At 41.5% G+C, this 24007-nt stretch overlaps 1 protein-coding gene across 1 annotated transcript in view; it reads left to right on the top strand.

The window, feature by feature from the left end:
• The window catches only part of LOC145996424 (hemolymph lipopolysaccharide-binding protein-like), a 28986-nt gene extending 26999 nt beyond the window's left edge, over positions 1-1987 (top strand). Inside the window, exon 4 of the mRNA XM_083132890.1 lies at positions 1734-1987. Within this exon, the coding sequence (XP_082989016.1) occupies positions 1734-1882 (149 nt within the window). The 3' untranslated portion in view covers positions 1883-1987. The remainder of the gene's footprint in view (positions 1-1733) is intronic.
• The last annotated feature ends 22020 nt before the right edge of the window (positions 1988-24007 follow it).

Raw genomic sequence — 24007 nt, forward strand, 5'->3', positions numbered from 1 at the left:
AAGTAACGTCGTCACAGGGGGAGGGGTCATGACATCCCCGAGCCAGTATTATTGATGTGACATTCTTAACAGGTTAATGCCCACACATAGCTGTAAGTACATCAATCTCTACACTTCGGAATGTTTGGAATGCAAAGAATTCTCGTAACAAAACTAGTAATCAGGAAATTCCCCTTAGCCAACCAATCAGCACACATTCCCGAGACAGTATTATTAATGTAACATTCTTAACAGGTCAATGCCTTAATATTTACACACATACATAAGCGCATCAATCTCTACACACACACACACACACTCACTCACACACACAGGAATGTTTAAAATTGAAAGAATTCTCAGGAAATTTCCCTTAGCCAAGCAAGTTACATGACCCTCTCTCTTTTTTTATAGAGAAGAAAGAAGGTCATGACATTCCCAAGCTAGTATTATTGACGTGACATGTACGCAACGTCTACACACTCGCACGCACACTCGGGGAATGTTTGGAATGCACAATCAAGTCAAAATTCAATCTGTATGAAAAACGACTTGAACCACCTTCAAAATAAAATAATTGTAACTGTTACGATAAAATTTTCAGCTATGTTATTTATACAGAATTTTCCGAGACAACAAGTAACATCTGATCACATCAAAACTTAATCTGATCGATATTACTATGAAAAAAAATCACTTGATACACTTTTTAAACTTAAAATAATAAATAGTATGTAGCTTTAAAATAAATTAAATACTTAACTTTTAACAAAAAAAAAATATGAGGAGTACTGCAACAACACATCCGTACTCTTCAACCACTCTCACGATACTGACTGATCTGTAATGCGAAAACCCTTTAAGTAGCCTAAGCGCGGACCGCGTTGAAAACATCTGAAACAGTAAGTCAATCAGAAGACACCACATCATCGTATTACGTCATAACCAACCAATCAGAAAAACAACACGTTAGATACGGGTCATCATAATATTGCGTAATAACTTGTTGCATAACATTGCAACCCACAGGTGTCTGTCAAGTACACCGGAAGTAGACCGGAAGTAAATATGTGTGGGTGTAAGTGTAGGTGTGGGTGGGTGTAGGCGTTACGTACTTTAACTCGAAAGAAATTATGACACTCATACCAAGTACGAGATGAAAAAATCAGAGTTACAATAGTATAAAATCAACAAAAAATCATCAAAATAGGTTTACCATTGTGGTTAAATTAATAAAACAATAGGCCTCGTACCAAGTATTGCTTTGAACCGCTAAAAATACACTACTGATTCGATTTGGCTTTTCTCTCCCTTTTGTCTAATCGCGAATATGATGATGAATTATGATAATAATGAAATTGATGGAGTGACACCCAGGCCGGGATTAGAATCCGCCACGGATGGCAGATGTCATCGCCACGCACAAAGTCTTCCCGAATTACAGAGCCTTAATTAACAATATCAACCCAGCTTCCAGTCGATGTATGCTTCGACTGTATATCACTTGTTTTACCATTTTGTGCGTTATTCGTTTGTGACGTCATAGCGCCGGAATAGTTCTCATTTCCGTACGCTATTTAGCGTCGTCCGTGCGAACTATTGGGCCCCCGAGCAAAAACCTCTCACTATAGCTCTTTACAGTAATATTGCATAAAGCTTATTAAAATTCTATGTGTGTGTGTGTTAATGATTTTATGAGGTTAAGATATTGTTTCTTATTTCTTCAGAGTTTAACAAGAACGTATATTTTGCAGGTGATGAACTACGTTACATGTATAATAACTGGCAATCTGGCCAACCAAATCATGAAGATATTGACAACTGTGGTTCCATCGATCTTCAAGCATTGTTAGCCGATATCGTGTGCGATTATCATATGCCGTTTCTTTGTGAAACATTCTAACATTGAGGCAATTAAATTTTGATGCCTTTGTATTGACCGTATAGAATAACATTAATATCAAATGAAAACATTTTTTTATTTAATTCAGTAGTGTATATGTCTGTTCATGTAGAAAAAAAAATAAAGAAAATGTATCTACATTGCATGATGCGAAGGTGTCATGACCAGGGAAGGGGTTCACATGTAAACACATATCTTCAATCAATGGTTTATCTTTTCGAACAGTGGTATGTAAGCTCGAAAAATGTAATTACTATTTTCCATATTTTTCCTAACTTTTGGCTCATATTTTAGTTATTTATACATACAATTTCCATGTTTTCAAACATTTTGCGATATATATTTTACATATTCAACTTGATTTTCTCTTCTTGTCATTTTCCTTTCATCTGTATTCTACAGTATTCGTTTTGTATTGCATGTTTATTTTAAATACTGACAATAAACGATCAATCTGTTATTCTAACATTCTTGTCAACAATAGAGAATGCAAGCTCAAGCTTGTGTTGTAAAACTATTTCATATTTTGAATATACTCCTATTACTTCATGCGATATTAAACACAATTCAGTGAATATTTGTAGGGAAAACAATTTCACTTTCAGTCAAGTTTCAGCCCTCAAAAGAAGGTTTGGTAATCCATTGTTTTGGTAACAAAAAGGCAAGTACGTTTTGTATTTAAATTTATCATAACAATTAATATCGTGTAAGTCTATTGCATTTTATTTAGTCAAGTCAGCCGTTTGCTTAATGAAAATTGCCAATTTTACAATTGCAAGTCCTTACCTGCTAACAGTCTTAATAACAATCCCATACTTATATTAAAATAACTAAATACATATTTACATATCTAGTATCACTTTGTGACCTGTTCGTTTCAGGAAATATATAAAATATACAGGATCTGGTGCCATCGTGAATTCGATTGTCTTTTTTTAATCGGATTGCGTGATGTTCTCTGCTCGGGAAGAGAAGGCTGCGTCGGGTCTCCCTTTTTGGACAACACTAGAGCAACCTCGCGTTCTTACGTCACCAGGGAATGAGTTTATTGTTAGGCTAAAGGATTAAGTTGTTAGGTTAGGCTAGCTAGCTTTAGTTCTCTGAGCATAAATAATACTTTTCAGTGTATTTATGCTAATAGAACCAAACCTAACAGACCTAACCTAACAGCGGAGGCATTCCTCGTCTGACGTCATAAAGCAAGGTTGCTCTAGTGTTGTGCAATAAGGGACACCCGGTTGCATCTCTTGAATAGTTCTAGATGGCTTGGTCTATATTATTAAGTTTATAAGAGACGTGTCGTTATTGCAATGTTATTCATATATATATATATATATATATATATATATATATATATATATATATATATATTATATATATATATATATATATATATATATATATATATATATATTTGTATTCCTTGTTAAAAAATACACATGATTTCCATTGGAGTGGAGTGGATAGTGTGGATAAGTTGTGGACTATACAGGGTGATTCTAAATGTAGGGTACAAACGAAAACCACAGATACTTCCCATGAAATAGAGACGAAAGTGCCCCTTCCACTTTGCAGAGAGATGCCTCCGTGAGGAGCTACACAACGCCGAAAACGTGTGAAAATGAACTTCACACCGCTGTACAGCCAGTACCAGTGAAGATAGAAAGGCGGAACAAAAGAAGTCAAAAGGAACACCAAAGTCGCCCATCCGAAAAACACCAGGTGGCAGCTGCGCAACGCATGCACATGGGGTTCCACAAAGGAAATAGGAGTGTCCCGCAAGACAAGTGAAGGGAAAAGGTAGCGATCGACAACGGTAGGGACAAAAGAAGCAATGAAGCATGAAGTAACAATTGCACAGCGGGAAACAAACACCATGGCTGAAGCAGTGCAGTCGAGAAAACTAGTGTGGGGTTGCCGAACCACGGGAGGACGACGTAGGATGTAAAAACACACCGAGAATGCAAGCAAAGTGGTCCGTGACACTCGACAAGCAACAGACGCGTACATGGTTCGGGGCAGAAATGGCGGCGCTGGCGGTTCAGCGCATGGTGAGTCCCAAAACACGGCGGAGAGGCACCGCAGCAAGAACAAAGCACGGTGCAACAAAAGAGAAAGATGACCGGAAAGGGAATGGTACCTGCCAAGGAGACAACAAATGCGGGACGAGGGATTCCCCGTAGCAGCACCGAGTGGATGTCACACAGAGGTCGTGCGCCAGCAGGACAAACACAGCAACTACGGGCACAGGAGGTTTATTGCCACGCAAAGGTGCACTTACAGATAGGAATAGTAGTACGTAGTCGTACCCCGGACTGACGTTGTTACAAAAGTTGCTCAAATTGACGACGACCACATTCATTGCAGCGTCGCAGGAAATTCTGGCGAACCCTGTCAAAAATCCCTGGCATGGTGCACACCTCGGCCGATGCTGTAAGTATCCACGCTACCAATGTTTCCTGGTCAGGCACCGGGGTCTCGTAGACGAGTGTTTTCACATGGCCCCACAAGAAGAAATCCATTGGTGTGAGGTCAGGCGACACATGACACTTGAGTTTCACACCCCTAAAGACTGGATCAGCATGGGTAATGTAAGGATATACCTGTCTCTATACTCCAACTGTACGTAGAGTCTGACTTGCGACTAGCGTTAACACACTCTCCCTAGAGCCTCCTCCTCTCTCTCTATTCAATCGTAACTTGCTCCTCAATAACTGAATTAGAACTGACCCCCGAACTCTCTGCCTCCCAGACATTTATTGCAATTCAATTTACTAAACAAATGGAGAGTCAGGACTGTAGCCTCTTCCTGGATTTCGTCCGTTTACATGTTTATACCGCTGATGACCAGGAAGAGCTTCAGTGCTGTCTGACACTGCATTCCTGTGATGTTTCTGAATATTTCCTGATTGGAAAACGATGGTTGAATGACTGGAAGTTGAAGTTCGTTGTCCATAATAATTAAAAGATACTACGGATCGTTACGATATGAATAAGCTTTCTTAGAATCTAAGTATTGAAAATTTAATTTTTGTATTATAGTTAATATTCAGGATTGAATACACTCTTTATAGTTCTTATTTCCTCCACTCCTCTACGGCACTTTTCAAGCCGCCTCGATAGCGTAGGGGATAACGTTGTGGAATTGTGATCAAGGGGAACGGGTTCGATTCCCGGTGGGAACCCTTTACACAGTGGCTAGGAAACTCCCCTGTACCCCAGTTCCGATTTGCCTACCTGAGCAACTAGTGAACCAAAAACTTCGTCACTTTCGACGGCAAGGATAAATGGTGATCCGATGAAACAGGGAATAGAACAAATGCACTAAAATATGAAAACCATGGCCATAATTCGAAACTAGAGCCTTTAGAACAGAAGTCAGTTAGTTCTGCGCCACCGAGGTAGCAGCTTTGGAATAATAAACTACATGGTCAAAATGTCGTCTGAGGTTCAATACCTACCGAATGGCTTATCTTTGGAGTACACCTACTCAGCGCAACGAATCCAATTGTTTTTAACGTGCCGACCTTCATCGCCGAATGGTTTGCACAGCGTGCTACGACGCCAGGGTTCCCGGGTTCGAATTCAGGCTTGGGTATGGGTGTTCCATGTGAGCGTCGTTTCATCAATTTCATAATATCATATGGGGTGTAAGGGGTGACCTTCCACGTAGGCGCCCAAAAGTCAACCTCACTTCCACGTAGTGCACCCTGGACTAAAGACTAACGAGGCTCTGGCGACTGGCACAATGGCCAGTATAATTTTGTGTGTTTTGTCCTGTTTTTTTGTCCTTGTGTGTGCTGAGTGCCCGTTTACAGCCTCAGTTTTTAACTAAAGTCAGAACATTTTAAGATTTTTAGTTATTTTTAGTTATGCAACGTTAGAGTTGTCATTTGTAATGATAAGGGGCTGGCCCCCGAATAATGTGACGGGAGCAAAATAGCCTAAGTGCTGACGCTCCCAAAAATTTTAAATTCAAATTCAAATTCAAATTCATAATATCATATCACTCGTTCTCATCTTCGAGGTTAGCCGAAAGTGGCAGAAAAACGAAGAAATATAAACCAAATAAATAAATCAATCAAACCAATTGTTGCTGTTAGTTGGCTTTCCAGGCGAAGCTTATTTGGCTTTCCTTTTCAATGAATTCGCCATTATCCTCACGTTGCTTGGCCAACACCGACATATCGAAGGCCAGACAGTTCACACCGAAAGCAACATTTGGCTACCTGAACAGAAGATAGAGAAATCGAGTATGACCCTGGATATGACATTAACCGCTATGAATAGCACAGTAATCCAAAGACATGGGACGAGGCAGCAGTGATATGCTTATTGGAGGGCGCTCTCTCGCTGTAATAGATTCCGAAGAAGAGGAAGAACAGATTAAAATCGAACCTGGAGAAAATGTCAGCCAAAAATACCATTTCTACATTGGATTTCATGACAGAAACACTGAAGGAATATATGAAACTGTTCTTGGTAATTATGTAATTTTAGATAGTAGTGTACGTGGTGTAACTTAATTTTAATATCTGTTTCAAGATGTGATGGCAGTTTGTAAAATTATAACATAGAAAATACAGGGTGGCTCAATAAGTCACTTAACACCCCCAGTACAAGGCCACTGCATCGCGCAAGATTAAAATGGTGATGACCAATCGTTATCTTGCCAAGGGGGAACCACATTAACGCCACCCACGCGGTCGGCGGCCATCTTGATGTCCGCCATCTTTAATTCAACTTCAGAATTTTAAATGGGAAGGGGGTCGTGTGACATATCAAAATGGGCTAGAATTTTACGAGAAATGCAATGGTGAAGGTTTTTTCGACGTATCTTTAACCAGTAAAAAGTTATGACTGAATTCTTGTACCAATTTGCTCCTTTTCTAGCTGTTAGAAAAATGCTTTACAATTTGTTTAGCGCATCGGTAATGCATCGAGATCAAAGTGGCGTCTAGGGAGAGAAGTTCGCATGCCATTGCACACGATTTTAATCGGATACATCCATGAAGAGCTGCGCCTTATGAATGGTTGTCGCGAACAATTTACAGTGTGACGCTTCCATTGAATTAAAAGTCCTTCACAGTGACAAGACTGATGTTTATGTTCATAAGGAAGTTCATAAACAGAATATTCGATGCTTTTTATCTGATAACTAACTTTGGACAGAAACTGCTTCACAACGTTCCCATAAGTGTTCTGGTGTTCTTCCCTATTGAAAACCTCTGTAACAAGTACATTCTTCCATAAGCAAGGATGAAAGAAACTGTTTATTTAACAAATTGAAGTAGCCCTAAGCATTTCAGGTTCCGTTGATGGAAAATTGACTAACCAATCGTGTTCCACACAGCACGCCACACCATTAACTTACCAGCACTAACCATTCAACTTTGATCTGATACAGGACGAAGCCGCGGATGAAGAATTTATCAAGGTGACAGGGCCTAGAAATAAAGTACGCCTTAAAAGGCAGTCACGAACGTGGCCTCGGGGATTTCGGTTTGGTCCTCGAGTAGCCTCCATTTTTGGGGGTAGGCCTTCCTCGACATAGAGGGCATGTCGAGGCGACAATTTATGGACCCTCGACAATAATAACATTTTGTATAGGGGTACAAAAAACAACTCAAACGAGGGGAAACCCCCAAAACGAGCGTGGCCTTCGAGCCCGCTTCAGTTAGTGGAAAAGACAAATAACGTGCCACGTTATCTTGTGATTAGTATAGTGCAGAAGACCGAGAGTAACGATGAAACTGCAACAACCAAGAAACATGGAGCTGCTACATTAAAGGACTTGTCACCGTTTCTGATCAAGAAACAGCTAGACTACGCCGCTGGTTCAGATGTACCAGAAATAAAAAACCTTCGAAATGGGAGTCTACTGATCCAGACCAGCACAGATCGCCAGACAAACAACCTTTTAAAGCTAAGATCTTTGGGCGACTTCCCTGTTAATGTTGAACCTCACCGTCAACTTAACAGTAGTAGAGGTGTGCTTCGCCACTGGGATCTGCTAAATGCTGAGGAGGAAGAGATTCTTGAAGCACTCTCAGACCAACATGTGACCGCAGTGCAGCGAATAAAGACTCGTAAGTCCGGAGAACTAGTACCAACTGCTTCACTTATACTGACTTTTCAAACGACCACTCTCCCAGACAGGGTACGGGCTGGATATTTGAGACTCAAAGTCCGTCCGTACATCCCTAACCCGATGCGGTGTTTCAAATGCCAGCACTTTGGGCACACTCAGCCTTCCTGCAAGGCCACTACCGCCCTTTGTGGTAAGTGTAGTAAGCCTGATCATGGGACCGAACCTTGTTCTTCAGGTCCCAAATGCATTAACTGCCAAGGCAAGCAGCCAGTCTGGCATCGTGACTGCCCCTCTTTCCAAACAAGAGAAGAAAATCAGAGAGTTGGTCGTCACAGAGAAAATCTCTGCTGGTGAAGCAAAACAACGTCTCCGTGACAGTATACGCACCACTTTACCTGTGCCATTCGCTACAGTTGCTGCAGCTGCTCTTACCCGTCGCAGTATTGGGGTACAAACCAGCGACGTGTCCACACAAACAACAACGCTTCCCGTAGTAGCTCGCCCTCCTTCGAGGAAACCAGCAACCACTCCTCGCTCCACAGAGAAGAAGTTCAAGCAGGTACATAGTAAAGAATACTTCCTGAAATCCAGTAGCTCTCCAGTGAGGGTGGCATCAACCACCCTGAAACTTAAAGCGCAGCTGAAAGCTGCCCGGCGGGCGCTAAAAGCACCCGCCCCTACTCCCCCTTCATCCCCTTCGCCCTCTGTGTCCTTACCCGAGGACATGATACAGGACGAAGCCGCGGATGAAGAATTTATCAAGGTGACAGGGCCTAGAAATAAAGTACGCCTTAAAAGGTAACACCCATACCTCCAGCTATGGCTTATTGTCTCCAATGGAACCTTAACGGTTTCCGAACGCATCTCGAGGAACTGCAAATTCTTATATCTGAATTTGACCCTGCCATCATATGTCTCCAAGAGACACATTTTCGTCCAAATGAATCAGCGATTTTGAACGGATACACGCTTTACCGCACCGACAAGCTTCTTGAGGGTCGTCGTGCACACGGTGGTGTTGCAATCGGTGTTCGAGATAACATCCACTCAACGCCAATCTTTCTCACCACCCCCCTCCAAGCTGTCGCCGTGCGGGTCCATCTACCACAGCCTATATCCGTTTGCTGTGTCTACATCACAAGGGAGGAGCGATACTCTCTTGAGGACCTCCTTTCTATATTCGAGCAACTTCCGTCTCCTGTAGTTCTTTTGGGCGATTTTAATTCCTACCATCGTTTGTGGGGCTCCGTTCGTACAGAGCCCCGGGGTCAAATTGTAGATCAATTCCGTGAGGCATCAGCTTTAACGTTGCTGAATGATGGGACTCCCACATATTTCAGTCCTTCCTCAGGCACACACTCTGCGTTGGACTTGTCCTTCTGCAGTCCCAGCCTTGCTTCTACCATATCTTGGAGCGTTCACCCTGATCGCTGTGGGAGTGATCACTTCCCACTCTTTCTTACTCTGGAACATCTTCAGCACTCACGTGAACAACACCCTCACTGGCATCTCAGTCGGGCAGACTGGGGTGCCTTCGAGCGCGCAGTGGACCTTGAAGTCGATCTTGCGTCGACTTTACCACCAATCGACGCCTTAGATATATTTGTATCACGAGTGCATGATGCTGCACGCACCTCCATTCCACATCCCAGTGGACCTGCGAGGCGACGCCCAGTCCCCTGGTGGACTGCGGAGATCAGTGCAGCCATCATGAACCGCAATCATGCCCTAGATCGATTTAATAGGAACCACACTGCCGCAAACCTCGAGCAGTTCCGAATTAAGCGTCCCCGTGCGCGTCGGCTTATTCGAGCCAGTAAGAAGGCATGCTGGGTCCAATACGTGTCTTCTCTGACGAAGCAGGCTTCGTCGAAAGCCGTTTGGACCAAAATACGTCGCATCCAGGGGGGTGCATCTACTCCTCTGAGCGCTCTGGAGCACGATGGGACTTTGTACACAGATTCCGGAGACATTGCTAATATCTTGGCCACGCAGTTTTCTGCTGCGTCTAGCTCTGAAAATTATGAACCACGTTTCCGCCGCGAGAAGGACCGTCAGGAACGACGCCGTCTAGATTTTCGAAGTCATAACACCGAGCCATACAACTCTCCATTCACTGAACGGGAGTTCGATCAGGCGCTTCGAGATTCAAAGAATAAAAGCTCCTGGAGTGGACAAGATCCACTATGAAATGCTTCGTCATCTGCCCATTGGAGCAAGAAATTTCCTTTTGGCGGTATTCAACAGGCTTTGGTTGGAGGACTCTTTCCCCACTTCCTGGAAAGAAGCTATTATTGTTCCTATCCTGAAACCAGGTAAACAACGCACCGCAGCCTCGAGTTATAGGCCTATTGCCTTAACCAGCTGTGTGTGCAAGTTGATGGAACGCATGATCAACAAGCGTCTCACCTGGTTTTTGGAGGAAAACTCATTGATAAGTAATTTTCAATGTGGTTTTTGCTCCAACCGTTCCACACTGGACCATCTGGTTCAGCTGGAAACACATATTCAGGACGCATTCCTCAACAAGGAACATTTAGTTGCAGTTTTCTTTGACCTCCAAAAAGCATATGACACAACGTGTCGCTTTGCCATCATAAAACAGCTCCATTCTTGGGGCGTCCTTGGCCATATGGCGTACTTTATTGTAAACTTTTTAATTGATCGTTTTTTCCGCGTACGTGTTGGGAACTCCTTTTCAGATCTTCACGAACAAGAGAACGGTGTCCCGCAGGACAGCATTTTAAGTGTGACTCTGTTTGCCATAGCAGTGAACAGCGTTATGGAAAGCATTGTTGCCCCTGTACATGGTTTACTGTATGTAGACGACCTCACGATCTTTTGTCGCTCACGGAATCTCGCGTCAGCTTCTCGTCAACTCCAACTGACGGTAAACCGTTTGGTTGAGTGGTCCTCCCAAACAGGTTTCACCTTCTCATCCGAGAAATCCGTGTGTGTTCACTTTTGTCGTCAGCGTACATGTCATTTCGATCCTGACCTGTACATGGGGAAATCTCCCCTGTGCTTCGTGAATGAGGTCCGCTTCCTGGGCCTCATTTTCGATAAGAAATTAACATGGCTACCTCACCTTCGCCAGTTAAAGTTCTCTTGTCTTCGAGTTTTCAACCTTTTACGCATTTTATCTCATACTTCTTGGGGTGCTGATAGGACGGTATTGCTTCGCCTGTACCGTGCTCTCATCAGGTCGACGCAAGATTATGGATGTGTTGTGAATTCTTCTGTCCGCCCATCTAGACTTCGCATTCTAGACACTGTCCACCATGCTGGTATACGTGTGTGCTCTGGTGCATTTCGGACCAGTCCCATCTTCGCTCGATGCCTTCACATCCTTCATTTCACACCATCTCAGACGAGGGTAGGCTGGCAAGGTATCTGCTCCGCCCTAGTGCCACTAGACCATTTGGTGTTCGTGCAGACGAGATGCTGTCAGCACTTATTGTTGGCAGTGATCTTCCTGGCGTCTCTCCACTCATTCCGCCTCTCCCTACCTGGGAGTTTCCTGAACCTTCTATCGACTTTTCATTGACTGCCCTTCCAAAAGCAGAAACACCAATGGTTGTATACCAGCAACGGTTTTTAGAACTTCGTGCGAAGCACCCCAATTTTAATGTGTTTTACACGGATGGGTCTAAGACATTAGAATCAGTTGGTTGCGCCTTCGTCCTAGACTCTCAAAGTTCCAGTTACCTGCTACATCCTGCCTGTTCCATCTATACGGCAGAGTTGTACGCCATTCTAAAGGCACTGGACTTTGCAGACGTGAATGGTCTGAAGAAAGTCCTTGTGTGCAGCGATTCGACCAGCGTGTTGCAGACCCTGGATTCGCCGTATTCCCGGCATCCAGTAGCGCAACGCATATTAAGACGGCTTGTGTCCTTATCTAGCAGTGCCGATGTACACTTCTGTTGGGTCCCTAGCCACGTGGGCATCCAGGGGAACGAAGTAGCTGACGCTGCCGCCAAGTCTGCTGATGCATATGGCGACGTTCTCGTCCACCTTTTGCCAGCTAGCGACCTGCAGAATGTGTTCCGTTCTCTCCTTCTTGACACTTGGCAGGCCGAATGGGATACGGAAACGGGGAACAAGCTTCACGCTGTTAAGCCCATCATAGGTGTTTGGCGTTCCTCGTCTCGTCCCTCTCGGCGAGAAGACGTTATTCTTACCCGCCTGCGTATAGGACACAGCCGTCTCACGCATGGTCACCTACTGCAAGGGCTGGACCCTCCGTTGTGTCGTGCTTGTAATGTTATTTTAAGCATTCGACACATTCTCGTTGAATGTGTCGATCTTGCTTACCTCCGGCAGACTTTTAACCTTTCCGGCTGTTTGTCATCCCTCTTGGGTGATGACAGCAGCATTTTATCAAATGTTTTTAGTTTTTTACGAAGAGCTGGACTCTTCCACCGTCTGTAAGGAGGTTTTTAGTTTGTTTGTTCTGACTTTTTAATGTGTTGTGTTTGTCTCGTGCAGGTATTTTTACAACCTTGCACTTTTAATTTTTTCCCAAGGGGCTATTTACACCCCTTTTTAAGATTTGAGTCAGAATTTTAGATAAGGGGCTATTTCCCCGTACACATAGAAGGGTGCAAAATGGCCTTAAGTGCCGACGCACCCAAACAATTTTTAAATCAATCAATCAATTGTACTGGGGGTGTTAAGTGACTTATTGAGCCACCCTGTAGAGTGTTCGCTTAGTTTTTGATTCCATGTATCTAAGCTAGCAAAACAGTCAGAATCTTGAAGTATATACCTAATAATTCTCAATCATTCTTCTTTTAGTTTTTATAGGCCTCTGGTTAGCATTTTGAATACAGGATGTCTATAAAGTCACTTAACATTTCTGCATGAACAGGATTTATGGTACAAAATACAATATTTACTGAAACATATATCACAGTAGGACACAAAATCAGTATAACTCAATGTTACCACCCCTCAAGTCTGGGCACATATGGCAACAATCCACCACAGCCCGAAACACCTTCTCCAACATAGCTGGTGTAATCTCAGCAACTGCGGCCGTAATGCATTGTGTCAACTGTGCTATGCTGTGGATCCTCGCTCCGTACACCTTAGACTTGATAAACCCTCAAATGAAAAGTCTAATGGGGTTAGATCGAGGGGAGGGGTCACTCTCCGTTGCGAGACATGACCAATCCATCTACCGGTGAAAACATCGTTTAGGTGATCACGAACGATGATGGAAAGATGGAGTGGTGCCCCATCCTGTTGGTGCATAGTAAGAAGCTTGGTGTGTCTCAATCCACCGTGCTATGAGCCACAGTTGGTAGATGCTGGGATTATGGATACTGAGTCGCATGGTCGATGCGGTGGGGCTACGTGTGATCGCGTCCTGTACATTTTCCATAATTTGTGGTGTTATGGCTGACCTACCAGGACGTTCTTCATCCTCAATACTACCTATTCACTTGAATTTGTTGACCATGTTCTTAATAGCCAGCCTGATGGGGCCTGGTTTTCTGAATTTCCGAGTGAAGTCCGTCCGCATCTGTGCATACGTCATTCCACACAGACGATCACAAACAACGGCTATTCTCTCTTCTATAGAGTACATTTTATCAGATCACTTGGGAAAAAGAAAAGATTTGTCATTAGTTCATTGAAATGTTAAGTGACTTTATAGACACCCTGTATATTTGTTGTAATATATATTTTTGTTAGGAATAGTGAAAACGTACTTCTACCACAACGGTAAAAGGTGGGTAAAAGTTGGCATGTAGGAAGGGATTTAAAGATACTTTTAGACTGCAAAATAGGTTTAAAATTTGTTCTGAAATCATTTGTAATAGTAACTAATTCAAAATTAAGTAGTAATAGATATGGAATATTACAATCTTAAAAGGCGAACTGGTTATGATTTCAGACCTTTGGTCTTATCTTCTGAGAGAAATCTTCTTTTTTGGAGAGTGGGATGATTTCGTCATGAAAGACTGATTCTGATGCTCTAGTTGATGAATTGGGCACAGCATCTGAATCAGAATCTTAAAAAGTTTGCACAAGATGCACTTGTTAAAGTTTTTGCCCAAATTTATGTCACACACCGTAAGTGCCTTACTCAAAACATGGGTAAATTATTTGCTTAATTTCATTTCTCGTTATGGAACACAGTTTGCAAAAAATCAAAATATTATATTAAGAACATCACAAATGAAACTTACCTCACGATTCGAACTTTCTTACTATCGGATTAAAAACTATAGATACTCGAGTTTGGACCAAGGGTGCCCATAGGGGGGATTATGGTGCAAGGTGCGCCATCGAGATTTTTGCGGGATTTTTTTTTTGCTTAAAGTAATATAAAATATAACATTAATATCTTTTTCCAAAATATATGTAAAAATTTTACACCTTAAATGCACCATATTTAATCCATTAGACGAAGAAAAGGAAGTGTTTAAGGGTATTATCAAAAGGGGGGTGTAGAAATATCCAACTCTTACATATTAGGCCTTAATTGACACTTGGGTTCGGGTGGATTCTGAATTAAACTTTGGGGGGGTCAGTATCCAACTCTAGGTCTTAGATTATGCCGAGTATTTTAGTTAGAGGTGGATTGAGCATTAAATTGAGGGAGGTATCCAATTCTTGTGTCTTATTATTGTCTGAGACTTTTGCGGAAATTCTGCTGTTAAGACTGAGATTTTTTTTTTTTTTTGGAGGAGGCAATATCCACTCTTCAATATCAACACTAAGTCTAAAATTGGCATTGGAATTTTGGTGGTAGGATTGAGTATTAAATTTAAAGTGGGAGATAGAAAGCTCTTAAAAGAGTGTTAAATCTTAGATTGTCAAATAATTTCTGTAGTGGAGAGAGAGTTAGAACATTACATTTTGGAGTCTGCATTTAGCGATATGGTATCCACACGTTTTCGACGCCGAGCGTGGCAAAGGAGAAGCTGGAAAAGAGTAAATATCTCGGGATCCTAAGAAAGTATTGACACCCCATTAAATTTACATTCTTGAAAACTTACAAAGAAATGGATGTAAAAATTTTGCGATGTAATGATGTGTTGCTAGAATGCATGTTTGGTGCTTTAATGAGATGAATGTGAAGTTTTTTAATATTCTATAGCTGCATTACAAGACAAGCGATAGTCTCGATTATGATGAACGATTTTAGGGGTGGTCTTGAGTGATGTGCACCCTTGTTTAGGGAGGAGGGGCAGATCAAGTAGGGTTCAGTAAACCTAACAAAAGTTACTTTCGGTAGACACGCTGTCGTAATTAAATACTTTGTGTGGATTACGATTTGGTTTGAAGGCGCGAATGATATGATTTGGGGGGATGCGCCATTGACCTTGGGTGGATTGGCACCCCTGGTTTGGACTCCAATTAAAAATTAACCAAAAAGCCTACATAAAAACGAGTTACATCAAAATTAACTTATTCAATTCTACGTTAATCTATGCTAACTTTGTGTTTCGTGTATGCCTTCTATTTTCTATCGTCGCAAGAACAAGGAAAAAGTACCGGTTTTTTAAGTTTTGCAAACGATCGCTCTCTCTGTAATTCTATAAATAGAAAACGGGTGGTCCAATCGTGATGAAATTTTACTACGGTGCAGACAGAAAGGTTTTAAACGCAATTCTTAAGTTTCTGGTTTTTAAAATTTGTCACAAGACGTTCTTATCAATTTTGCAAAACAACTTTTTTCTTAGTGCTGGGCAGTCCTGCAAATACAACTTTGGTCTTCTTTTGAAGCTCTTGGAATCTGTTTTTAAAATCTAAAAAATCAGGTATATTTTTGTTCTCGGAGCGATAAAAAAAATGGAAGGCATATTCGAAAAAAAATGATTATGACAAGTTAAAGCAGAATTGAATAAGATACATTTTGATGTAACTCGTTTTTATGTAGTTCTACTGATTAATTTTTAATTGGAGTCCAAACTAGAGTATCTATAATTTTTTAATCCGACAGTAGCTCCAGATGCCTACATCCGGTTACATTCCGCCATGACACATTTCAGCTTGACTCATTTTTGCCAGCCTAACTTCCAATGGAACGCGCATATTTGCAGTCCGCTTGCTTTCTGCAGCTCACTCTTACCCCGCTCCTCTCTACAACCTTAATAGAATAGGACATACCAAGCAAGATGGCGCCGAAGCCTGATGCATGCGCATTTAGTGTTCCGAAATTTCAACTGTTTTCCGGTTGCTTCGGTTTCGCCCAGATACCCATGTTATTCGACGCTGGGTGGGCGTTAGAAAAAATCCCGGATTTGAACCGGCCGGGGATCGAACCCGGGACCTTGAGCATGGTAGTCAGACGCGTTACCGAATGAGCCACCGCGGCCACCACTATGGTTATGCCTAAACCAAACAAAAATGCCAAATTCAAAAAACTCGAAGCCTTGTTGCGGCACCCAGCATATATAGTCTGTGATTTTGAATCAAATCTCAAACCGCTTGCTTTCTGCAGCCCAGATCCCGAAGAGTCTTCAAGTACAGCGTATCAGCTACACGAACCTTCTAGTTTTTGTTATGTAGTTGTACAGGATGGTGTTGTTAGTGAATCATGCTTATACAGAGGACTAGATGCTGTGAAAAAATTTGTGCATAAAATAGAAAATGAGTGCCGTCGCATAGCCCATGATATATTTTTAAAATCAGAACCTATGTTACCTTTAACACAGGATCAAATCGAAGATTTCAACAATACAGAAAAATGCCCAGTATGAATTTTCGGATACAAATATCAAGGTGCGTCATCATCGCCATACGGACGGTCGATATAAACAGGCTTTGTGTAGTAGCTGTAATATTAAGATCCAGAGACCAAAATTTGTCCCGATATTTTGCCACGGTGCATCTAATTATGATTTTCATCATCTGATCAGATACGAAAGGTTTAAGAAGCAGGATTTAAATATTTTAGCAGAAAATGACGATAAATATATAGCTATTAGCAAAATAATCAGTGTTAATGGCAGGCCCATATACCTAAGATTTCTAGATTCACATAGATTTCTATCGGCTAGCCTTGCCACTCTGGCCAGTCAATTATCTGATGCCCAATTCAAAATTACGTCTGACACGTTTCCAAATTCGGACCTGAAATTGCTTAGGCGTAAGGGTGTATATCCATACGATTATGTTACCGATTTTTCTAAATTTGACGAGTGTGCTTTGCCACCGCAAGAAGCGTTCTACAGCAAACTCAGAGCATCAGGAATCACCGATGACGATTATCGCCATGCCCAGTTGATGTGGACCAGCTTAAATTGTCAGAATTTTGGTGATTATCATAGATGTTATTTGGCAATCGATGTGACGCTCTTAGCCGATGTCATTGAGGCATTTAGAGCATCCTCAATACAAAATTATTACCTTGACCCGGTCTATTTTTACAGTGCTCCAGGCCTAGCATGGTCTGCTATGTTTCTGAACACTAAAATAAAATTGGATCTGATCCAGGACCAGGACATGTATCTGTTCATCGAACAATGTATACGAGGGGGCATGGTACAATGTTCTCAAAGATATAGCAAAGCCAACAACAAGTATGTCCCTGATTATGATCCTGCACGACCATCAAACTATATATTTTATGTGGGTGCCAACAGCCTGTATGGTTATGCCATGATGGATAAACTGCCATATGCAGGGCTTGAGTGTGTTGAAGATTTTAATATTGAGGATCTTCAAGACTTTGGTGACAGTGACTATGGCCTGTTCTTAGAGGTGGATTTGGCAATTCCTGATAATTTACACAGCCGGTTTTCTGATCTGCCGCCAATACCTGAGGTCAAGTATCCACCTGACTCTAAACAGAAGAAGCTGTTGATGACTCTGGAGCCAAAACAAGCTTATGGCATATACTACAAGAATCTCCAGTTCCTGATGCGTCACGGTGTTAACATAACCAAGGTTGTCAAAGTCTTAAGGTTAAGGCACTCAAGATGGCTGAAGCCATACATTGATGCAAACGCCGAGCTTCGAACACGTGCGGTAACCCAATTTGATAAGACCTTGTTCAAATTGATGATCAATTCGGTGTATGGTAAGACCATAGAAAATGTCAGAAAGCATACTGATGTCAAATTGGTTACCGACCCCAGCCGGAGCAAAAAATTGGTAGCAAAGCCTAATTACAACTAAAGAATTTATGATGACAATCAGGCACTCTTCAACATGAAAAAAAACTAAGATCAAGTTTGATAAGCCTATTTATGTAGGGGCTGTAATATTAGAATTGGCTAAATTACACATGCTGGAGCTATATTACGATGAGCATAAGCCTTTTCATGGTGATCGTGTATATTCAGACAGAAGATGTCTATCAAGATATAGTACAGCCTGCATAGCTTGAATATTTCGATACCAGCGAATTGCCTGGGCATCTGAATATTCAACCCACAACAAAAATGTGCCTGGCAAGTTAAAAGACGAGGCACTTGGCGATGTTATTGTAGCATTTTCTGGGTTAAGGGCCAAGATGTACAGCTTTGAAACATCCAGTGGTGCTGTTACTAAAAAAGCCAAGGGCGTTGGTAGAGTAACTGTAGACAAAGAGCTCAGATTTGAAGATTACGAAGATTGTCTCAAATCATGTAGTACAATCAGAACATCAGAATGCAGAATCCAGAGTATGGATCTCTTGTTGACTACAAATATTGTAAGAAAAGTGGCTCTGGACCTACATGACGATAAGAGATGTGTTTTATCATGTGGCATACATACTCTACCATGGGGTCATTGTGACTTAATAAGTGGCAATCAATGCCCAATCACAGAGCATGCCTTGCAATAAATAAACATGCCGATGAACTTATTTGGGTTAAAAAAACAGGCTATTATGGACCTGCCAACACCTGCACCCTCTCCTGATATACAGTCTATGCTATCTAAACTAAGTGGTTTGCTAATTATTCATCTGAATAGCATACAGATGTTGATGTTAATACAGGTAAAACATTGTACATATTTAACAATAACCTAAACCACTACCAGTTACCTGTAAGTGGTCAATTACAATTTATTACAACCCCCGAGGGCAATGTCAAGGTTTCAGTAGGCAGAAATATTTACAGAATTAAGCACTCAAACATGGTTTCTGGCACTGTATATACTGTCTCTGCCGGTGACTGTTTATATATTGAGGTCCCGGGACACTATGACAAGCTTATACCTCTTTTTATAGAATTAAGAATCAGATACTCTATAATAAATAACCGTTAAAAACTACACAATGCCTAACGATATATTTGGCCATACAAGGCACGAAGATCACAGCGACGAGATTCTGATGCTAGAAGTCAGAGTTAAAAAAATTTAGAAGTGATTTACAAGCTCTACAAACCACACTTAATGCCAGTCTTCAACTTGAGATAACTAATTTACAATCACAATGCATGGACCCTCTTCTTAAAATCGACCCAGAACTTAAATTGCTGCTTCAGATATATACTGACTTGGCTACACTAGATAACCTACAGAGTCTTGAAGAGGCCGTAGCAGCTCTTCAAACCAAATCTAAGACTCAGGCTACCAACTCTGAGCAACTGAAACAGCAACTAGAAGAGCAGATTGGTAGTGTCCAGGCACAGCTCTAAACAATTGTCAAAAGCATAAAGTCCCAAGATGATTTTGATCTAGTGATTTCTACTTTAAAAGAACGAATTCAATCACTACAGATACCTAATCTGGACCCCTTAAACAATGCCATAGCCGAGGTCAAAGAAAAATCGAAACACTCGAAAACTTTATGAACAACCTACCATCTTTGGATGCTCTGAGTGCTATTACTCGTAGTGTTGCCAACATCAAGCTACAACTAGAGACATACGAGGACTTTGGCAAAATTCAGAGTACCATAAGCCATCTTGAGGGTACCATAGCAGCAGTACGCAACGATCTGACAAATGTACAAGAAACTCTGGACTCCCTTTTACCTGGTATCGTAGACACCCTGGCCAGTGTCCAGCAACAGATTACCAAACTTGAAAACCTCAACACCGAATCCGAGCTATCACATTTTCATCACTTAATCGATGATATTCAAACAAAGCTTGAAATTTTACAACAATCAACACCTACTCAGGCAGACATAGCCCTGCTCCAAGATGCTATGCGTAGTGTGGCTGATGCTAGTGAATTAAATGCTGTAAAATTGGCCCTTGAGTCTCTGCAGAATACGGTGGCCAATCTGCCTACATCACAGGAACTTAAAAATATTAAAGTGCCGTACATCGCATATTGAAATCTGAAGACATCAAGAATATTCAGACAGAGATCAAACAGCTTACTCAGACAGTGGCTACTCTTCCAACCAATCAGCATATTAACGAACTGCATGCTCTGTTTGAGGATATCAGAATCCAAGTCCATGATCTTACAGCCCAAAGTTCAAAATTGGCTGTTGTTGAAACTCTACAGCAAATTGTAGCCAACATCAAGTAACAGCTAGGGACCATGGAATCCAACCAAGCAAATGCTCTGTCTGTTTTTGCCACGCAGCTTCAAGAGATTGTGCAACAATACAAAAAACTTGCTGTGGACATAAAAATCAAACCGGGCCACGACGAGATTGTTAGGACTATCAACGAGCATCTTGAATCTGTAATAAGTAGATTGCTTACAGCAAAAAAAGAAATAACTGGCCTAATCGAGAATCCTAAGCACACAGTAATCCTTGAATTGTACAGTGTCCCCAACAAAGAATACGAATCACCGTTTACACCAGGTGGTAAACTGTATATGTTGTCCCCTGCACAATTTTATTACCAGTTCTTCGAAAGGGGCACACTCAGACCGATCAAGATCAAATACTGGTTATAACCGCAGGCTCAGCACTACCCTACCTTGTCAATAGCCAATGCTGACAACATACCAAAAATCACCAGTGTGGAGTTGGAGGATTTTACAGACACCGATACACTAGAAACAGCCTATGCTGAAGATGATGGTTCTTTGAAGTTTGACATACAAATAGGGGATAAGCTGTATTTAGAAAATCCTGTAGTATCAGCTGCATAGTTGCAATATTCTTGTTTACGTACTATGTCTAGACAAACCATAGTTGAGGAGCTACACAAACCAGCCAGACGGAACTATAAGCGACTGCCAGTGGTCACAAAAGCACAAGATCGACAAGGGCTACAAGTATCTACTTACTGTCATAGAAACATTTTCGAAATATGCCTGGGCTGTGTCACTCAAATCCAAGCCCGGAGCATGTGTTACAGAAGCTTTTAGGACAATCATCAATCAGAGTGGCAGATTACCGCGCTATCTACAAACAGATAACGGTAAAGAATTCTATAATTTGGTGTTTCAACAATTTGTTAAGAGCCAGTCAATACGACATTACTCAAGTTACAGCGATCTCAAAGCCTCTATTGTAGAAAGATTCAACAGGCCCCAAAAAAGTCATATGTATAAGCAATTTACGCTTCAAGGTAATTATAAATGGGTTGCTATGATACCAGAACTTCTAGATCAGTATAACAACTCGGTCCACACCACAATTAATAAAAAGCCATCTGACGTAACCAAATCTGACGAGCAGCAATTGATCAAGACTGTTTACTATCCCAGATATCAGCCAACAACCAAAAGACCTAAAAAAATGTAGGTGATCAAGTAAGGATTAATAAATATAAACACATATTCAAAAGAGGCTTTACTTGGAACTGGAGCACTGAATTATTTACAGTGGTTCAAGTTATACCTGGGACCCGTACCACATATATAATAAAAGACCATCACAACGAAATCCTCAAGGGCCAATTCTATGAAGAAGAACTTAGCAAATCTAAACAGCCTGACACATATCACATAGAAAAAGTAATCCGCAAAAAAGGCAACAAGCTACTGGTCAAATGGCTAGGTCATCCAGAAAACCGCTGGATCAAAGCAGACAAAGTGATACTATGAACACCTGGGATGTTATAAAGCGACTACCAGAGCCCGAACAGCAGACTAAGAAAAATGGCAATCTGCAAGCTGATAATATTCGTTGTCTTATTGTTGGGCCGTCGGGCTGCGGTAAGACTACGCTACTGGTTGATAATTTTTTACTGGCACCTAACTGGTTAGACTGGAAAAACAGGCACTTGTACGTCTTTTCTAGGAGCTTGGAACAATTAAAATATCAGCAGCTGATGATGCTATACGATGGACTGGATATAGCAACTTTTGAATCAGATGTTATGCCACTCGATGACTGTCTTGATAACTCTGTTGTTGCGTTTGATGACATTATACTAGATAATCAAAACGAGGTTCGAATTTTTTTTACACAGGGGCGACACAAAAAAAATAGATTGCTTCTACATGGCGCAGACCTTTTCCAAAATACCGAAAAAGCTGCTACGAGACAACAGCAATTTCATATGTGCGTTTCGTCAGGATCATACTAACCTCAAACACATACAAGCCGAGTATGTAGGTGCAGACTTAAGCTACAACGATTTTTCTAAGTTTTGTGGTAGGTGCTGGAACCAGGACAGCTACGGGTTTGTCACAATCGATATGACAAGGAAGCCCAATACTGGTAAATATAGAAATAAAATCAACGATTTTCTAGACGTCGAGACGTATATAAACAACCATAAAACGACCAATCGTTGACGATCTTAAATTAAGTGACTATCTTGTAAAACGATTCAAGGGATTGAAATCAGAGAACAGAGGTTTTTAAGAACAACACAAGCGCACAGAACAGCCTATTATTGATGCTATTAGTGAACTGGGTAAAAATATCAAAACTGTTACAGAGCAGAACCAAAATTTGATCACAGAGCTTGTGCCTGTAGCTGCTCGGAACATCTTAGATTATCCAATCACCCCCCGTTTCTAGTATTCATACATCTAGTCCTGTTCGTCCTCAAGGAATCGAAGCTAGTCAGGATCCTATTGAATTAGGCCTTGTTGCTAAAAAATATTTAAGCACACCTAAAGACAACAAAGACGAGGTCTTCGGTTTATATGCTGACACAGAGCGTGACGGTAGCATCATACATAAAATTGTCAATTTTAGAGTTACGTTTATGGGCGATGATCTGATTGTATATTCAGAATCTCATCTTGGAGAAAGAGGCGGTTTTGTTAAGTATCCTGGAACACCTGGATTGTGGGAACTGATGACTCGTACACAGCCTGACGACTATACAGATCAAGACTATGAGCACTACAAAGAAATACTAATACAATCGGATGCCTTGTACCAGAACAACGATCCTACACAAAAAGAGTCAAGTCTAGCAGTGGAGCAAAATACAACAACTTAATCAAGCCCATATGGACACAGATCAAGACAGGTAGAGGGATCAAACAGTACAGCACCCTGCCTAAAGAATTCGTCTGGGTTGGCGATGTCAGGAAACTCGTAGATAGGCTGCTCGTCATACTCTACCGCCTAAATTTTGGAATATCTCCGAGAGTCGGGGCTGGTTAATGACATCATAAACAAGCTGCCATTTGAGCTACACATACCAGGCTATCAGTATTGTGGTCCCGATAACAAACTAGACCATAGACTAAACAGAGGGGACCATGGTTTTAATCCCCTAGACCCTGCTTGTAGAGACCATGACATCGCATACAACACACATACCAATATTGACAAGCGATATGTGGCAGACAAAACATTAGAAGAGGCTGCATTCGGTAGATTAGTAAGCAGAGATGCTTCTTTGGGTGAAAAAATAGCAGCATTATTGACCACCATAGCTATGAACACCAAACAAAAACTAGGGTGGGGGTTGTAACAGACTAAATAAACTGGCCCAGCAATAAGTGTTACGACTTAAATTTCAACCACTTAATTAAGCTATGTAAACCCACAATATGTATATAATAAACCTACGATGAAGGCCAAGGATGTTATGTATCAGATACCTTATGCAGGTCTTAAATCTCTTGGTACTATCGATAGTTTTTTAACCAAAAACAGCGCAAAAAGAAAAGCTCTTGTCTTGCCAAAGGCAATGGCATGAAGTTGTTACTTACGCGTAGTACCCCCAATTAGAAAAGTTACAGCAATCCAGAAA

This window comes from Lepisma saccharinum, chromosome 12 (genome assembly GCF_977018435.1).
Source record: "Lepisma saccharinum chromosome 12, izLepSacc3.1, whole genome shotgun sequence".
In the NCBI taxonomy this organism is placed as follows: Eukaryota; Metazoa; Arthropoda; class Insecta; order Zygentoma; family Lepismatidae; genus Lepisma; species Lepisma saccharinum.